The following is a 6000-nucleotide window of genomic DNA, read 5'->3' on the forward strand; positions in this document are numbered from 1 at the left end:
TCACGGGTATTTTGTACAAAGTATCAAAAACACCCTGATCCAAGAATACTCGAGCTTTGTGCAAAGTTTTGCTGAAATTGAACCCGTGGTTTCTTGAGAAAAAGATGACATTGTAGTAGATAATTTCTTTTTGTTCGTTCACGTTCAATATATAAAACTAAAACTTAAGATAAGGTAACAAAGTAAAATATTAATGAAAAGGAAGTTTTCTGCCTTTGATTTTATATACTCAGCTTCAATTTAAACACTTGTTAAGAGTAATTCACTTTATCACTGAGGTAAATGTATAACGTGACGTTCCGTTTAAAAGTACGTAGTTACTGAATTAAAAACAAAGTAAAATAACTTTTTAAACAGAAAACAGTTCTAAGAAACTGAACAAAAGAGATGGATAATGACACGTCTAGTTTGGAGAAATTGGAGATTTGGAACAGTGAACTGGCTGAAGGTTTGATGTTTGATAGTGTGGTATTATCTCTTTATCTCATCGTAGGACTGTTAGGTAACTCCACAGTTATTCTTGTCTACGGTTTATTGATGAAAGGTGACAAGGAAGAGAGATATTTTATTCCGTTCCTTGCTTGTGTGGACCTATGCTCTAGTGTTATTAATTCTTCTTTTGGAATTTCTCTCAATGTTTTAAAATAATTTTGCATGTAAAAGTTTGAAGTTTCTTGTGCCGTGTTTTACTTTCACTTCAGTGTTATTTCTTTTGATCATTGCTGTGCACAGATATCGCAAGGTCTGTAAACCATTCGGAAAACAAATGACACTGAAATGGAAACAGTTTTCAATTTAACTTCAACAGTTGGGATAATATTATCTTCACCAATGCTTTATTTCAATGGATCGGTATCTTTCCCAAACACAGAGGAAGGGATTGTAAGATGTCAATGCAGCACGGCAAAAACTGCCAATAAAACGCTGTCCTTAATTTTCAATGGCTTCCTTCTTATTGCAACGATCACTATAATCATTTCACTTATTATCCTGTATTCCAATATAGGGTATACTATTATGTTACATTTTAACAAAAATAGGACCATACATAAAACGGAAAATTCTGTAGAGGTAAAAAATTCAATCGGTATCTTTAAGTTGCTGAATCCAATTTCGAGCCAAGGTGATCACCATTGTGAAATTAAAACCTATTCAGATAAGATGGATAGCACAGAATTATCCGGTAACCATTTTAATGCGAAAATACAAAGGACGGCAAAGAAATGTAGTAATAAAAGAGCGACAAATGAACAGACTGCAAATCATCAGAATGCAACACAGGAAAAGCAAAAACGAAACCGGGCAGTTGTTAATAAGTTTACTCTAATGGTTATGCTTATAACCGTCATTTTCTTCATCTGTTATATTCCAAAGGTTATCATTTTGCTATTAGAAGCCAGGAATCCAAAGTTCTGGGAGGAATTTACAGATTCTACAAGAGTTGGTGTTTTGTTTGTTTCTCGAATGTACATCATAAACAATATCGCAAATCCTTTCATTTATGCATTCTTAGACAGCAAATTTGCAACAGAGGTCAAGATATTGTTTAACATTTGTAGATAGGATCAGAGTAAATAAAAGAATTGTTTTGTCACAAGACTTTTTAAACTGTTTTATTTTGAAAAAAAAAAACAATCTGAAAAAATAAAAAGCATTCTATATTATTATATAAGGAACTTGTCCTCTTTGTTTAAATTGCCTGTAGAAATATTTGTCAATACATATAATTAATAAATCATAAGTCTGTCGTTTTTATTTCCTTTTATTCCATTACGCGTATATACATCATATTCACAATGTCAGATTCACCTACCCTTCACCAGCTGTTCGCAGATATTGTGTATACATCATTTTTGTTGATTTATTTTTAAGGAACATATTTTTATGAATGCAGTGCACGTGCAAATGATCAAATAAGCTCACAAGCCTTAACGCTCAGGTGAGCTAATTATTGCCCAGGGATTAAAGTTTGTCTCCAATATTAGGTATCCGAATTTTACATAAAATACTCTTAACAAACTTCTAAGTGTTTACTCTTATAAATGTATTTTTTTAAAAACTGCACGATAGAATAGTATGATATTTTTATTATCACCTATGAGTCTTCTGAACAATTGTTGACAGAAAATCAATTATCACCGATTAAAACCCCCGTTACAAAACTTAAAAACAATAACTCTGTACTTTGCAGCACGTGTATTGAATAATCAGCATTTTTTGCTACCATTATCAATTTTTAACAACTGGTATAACTAAAATACAGAAAACATTGGCAAAATGACCGTTGAGGGAGAAGGGCGAGCCATTGGTATGTTAATATCTGAATCATCCTTACCTTTTATTCAACTTTATTTTAGTGTTTATTTGTACTTGATATTGCTTTAAAAAATAAACAACAGGTATAAAAATCCATTTCAACACATTTTTTAGGTTAGACGTCATTGTTTATCGTCAAATTACTCACAATTTGTAAGTTTGGGCAATATTAAACCAAACCGAGGGTGATCTAGATCTTCGTCTGTCAAATCCCCGGATCTGAATCCTATTGACGTATGGGACTTTTAAAAGGAATGTCACAACCCCCCTTCTTTCCAAACAATTTCAACGGTTTAGAAAGATCCCTGTAGTATGTATCGCAGCAGATAGGTCAACCTCCTATTCAAAGGGTACATGGTATCGATCAGAAAAGGATGTCTTGTAATAACCAGAGGGACTGGAGGTCTTATTCTATGGCAATTATTTGATGTGAATTTTCATTTTGAGGTTACATCATGTCCTTGACACTTTGTTTAAAGTCTGGCGAGATACTGTAGATCACTAATTTTTCGCGACACCTTATTTTCGCGAGATTGTCATTGACTCTTTGTAAGCGAGACATAATTTTCACGAATAGTTGTTATTTCTCTATATAATCGTAAGGAATACATTTCTACGCGAGAATTAAATTTTCGCGAACGCATTGTCTCGCGTAATTACGCGAAAATAAAGTTCTCGCGAATAAAAAGTGATTTACAGTACTTAAATGGAATTTTCGCAACATCGAACTGATTTATACATCATTAACCATGAATGAAAGAAATTATCTATTTTATGCATTTGTTCTTCATAACTTAAATTATGTTAGGTGAACACTTAGAAGTATGGTAAAAATTTTACCAAGATAAAGACAAGAAAGTAAAGTTAAATTTTTATTGCAATGACAAAACCCACACTTTTAAACTAGTTAATTTATTTTTGTTTGTTCAACAGAATAGAAAAAAAAACCAACTAAAAAGGTAAACTAAAAAAGTAAAATGTTAATGAAAGGAAGTTTTCTGCCTTTGATTTTATACACTCTGTTTCAATTAAAACACTTTTTTAAAAAGCTATTCAATTTGTCACTGAAATAAATGTACAACTAGAAGTTCCGCTCCATAATAAACACTGAATTTAAAACTGAGAAAAATCATTTTTAAACAAACCTGTACTAAGAACAAAGAAAAAGAAATGGATAACAACACGTCTAGTTTGGAGAAATTGGAAATATGGAACAGAGATCTGGCAGAAAATTTGATGTTTGATAATGTAGTTTTGTCTCTTTACATACTAATAGGACTATTGGGCAACTCCATAGTTATTATTGTCTACGGTTTTTTGATGAAAGGTGACAAGGAAGAGAGATATTTTATTCCAATCCTTGCCGCTGTGGATTTATGCACTTGCCTGCTTGGCTCTTCATTTGGAATAGCTCTCAACATGATGCCAGTGAAATTTGACAACAACTTTGCATGTAAAACCATGAAATTTCTTGTGCCGTTTTTTGTTTTCACTTCCGTGTTATTTCTTCTGATCATTGCTGTGCACAGATATCGCAAGGTCTGCAAACCATTCGGAAAACAAATGACGAAAAAGTGGAAACAGTTTTCAATATGCTTTGCTGCGATAATAGGATTAACATTATCTTTACCTATGCTCTATTTTTATGATTCAGTATCCTTTCCAAACAAGAAAGAAGGAATTGTGGGATTGCAATGCAGCACCTCAAAAACAGTCAATAAAACACTCTCCTTAATTCATGGTGGCTTCCTTCTTATTGCAACAATAACAATCATAATTTCACTAATTATCCTGTATTCCAAAATAGGATATACTATTATGTTACATTTCAACAAAACGAAGACCATTAACAGGAAGAAAAATTGCTCAGATGAAGAAAATTCAATCGGCATCTATAAGTTAGAAAATCAAATTTCGAGCCACGATGATCAACATAGTGAGAATAAAACATATTCAGTTAAGACGGACAGCACAGAATTATCTGGTAACGATTCTATTTCTCAAGTACATGTATCATCAAGTACGACAAAGAAGGTTTGTAATAAAAGAACGACAATAGAAAAGACTGCGAATCATCATAAAGGATGTGCACCAAAGGAAAAGCAAAAACGAAACCAGGCAGTTGTATATAAGTTCACCTTAATGTTTATGCTTATAACTGTTATTTTCATCATCTGTTATATTCCAAAGGTTATTCTTTTGCTATTAGAAGCCAGGAATCCAAAGTTCTGGGAGGAACTTTCAGATTCTACAAGAGTTGGTGTTTTGTTTGTTTATCGAATGTACATCATAAACAGTATCGCAAATCCTGTCATTTATGCATTCCTAGACAAAAAGTTTGCAACAGAAATCAAGAAGTTGTTTAACATTTGTAGGTAAGTATAGTTAAATATCGGAGCAAATTTAAAAAAAAAAAAGAATTGTTTTGTCACAAAACTTTGTAAAAAATGTTTCATTTTGAAAAAATACCATTCTGTGTAAGTTATTATGAATAGTAAGTTTTGCTTAATTTGTCTGTGGAAATATTTGTTAATAATTCATAAATTATATATCAATTGTTTTCAAAGTTTGCGCAGTTAATCACATTATTTGATACTATATGCAATATTAATTCATCAGTTTTTGTGCATCATATGGGAATAACAGGTATGAGAAAACCCTAAGGATATTATTATAATAGTAAGTTTCAAATGTATTTAACGAAACAAAGGCATGTTTAAACAGTGAAATACAGTTCACAATCTTGCATTAAAATTTAGCCATTAATAGCGTAGTTTAAAGTAAGTCCAATATGTGACTTAACTTTAGATTAACTTATAACTTTGACTATCTTAAACTTTGGAACTAGCATTAATTATCATCAGTTGATCTACACATTCGAGGGTTGTCCGGTAAACTCGTGCACAAAGCGTTTTTCGCGGAAAATAATGGACACACTTAGCTGAAATTTTCAGCAAAGGTTTATATATCACATTTTAGTACATTCTAATTTTTTTTTTATAAAATAAAGACAAATATATAGATTGAATGTGCATAGGTTACGGTCCTATGGCGCACGATAAAAAAGGTTTATTAGAGATTACACTAGTTTATTTCGAAATAAAAGTATTAAATATATAAGTTTGAAATGAAAACTATCATAATTATATTTAATCCTTCTTTTTCTTCTTTTTTTTTTTTTTTTTTTTTTTTGAAATTTTCAAGGCATTTGCTTTATATTTGGCAGTTTCCCAAACATTCAAAATGGAAAAGTGGAAAACAGAACACGAGAAAAATGGCGAGGTTAAGGTTCACCGGAGAGCTGTTCAGTTTGATTTCTATGTAGATTACGCTCTTAAAGACTTTGAATGAATACCGAAAAATAAAAAAACAAGTTGCTGTCCTTTAAAAAAGGACTGCAATACGTGGAACATATGCATTTTTTTTTTCTAATTAAAATTCGATTAAGAAAATTTCTAGGTGTAGGGAATATTCATGTAGGTTTGTTCACTTTTCCTACAATGATCTGCCTACTTATAACTGATTGTAGTCTCAAAGCAAAATTGTGAAATTCTATCTCCTACTAGCGACCTTTAGTTTTGTCAGTTTAAAAAATCGGGTTATTTTGATACGTTTAACTCATACTGGCTGGGGCTTGACACCTGTACTGGATTTATACGAAAGAAATTTATCATGGGAAAAATA

General features: G+C 31.6%; 1 protein-coding gene across 1 annotated transcript; it reads left to right on the forward strand.

Moving 5' to 3' along the window:
- The first annotated feature begins 3454 nt into the window (after positions 1-3454).
- Positions 3455-5667, forward strand: LOC134276740 (cholecystokinin receptor type A-like). The gene is made up of 3 exons (XM_062759014.1): positions 3455-4350; positions 4507-4687; positions 5543-5667. Exons 1-3 carry the CDS (start codon positions 3487-3489, stop codon positions 5665-5667), a joined length of 1170 nt encoding a protein of 389 aa, XP_062614998.1. The 5' UTR covers positions 3455-3486.
- Positions 5668-6000: the final 333 nt, after the last annotated feature.

This window comes from Saccostrea cucullata, unplaced genomic scaffold (assembly GCF_032062105.1).
Source record: "Saccostrea cucullata isolate Sc308-1 unplaced genomic scaffold, CSIRO_AGI_Scuc_v1 ctg212, whole genome shotgun sequence".
Lineage (NCBI taxonomy): Eukaryota > Metazoa > Mollusca > Bivalvia > Ostreida > Ostreidae > Saccostrea > Saccostrea cuccullata.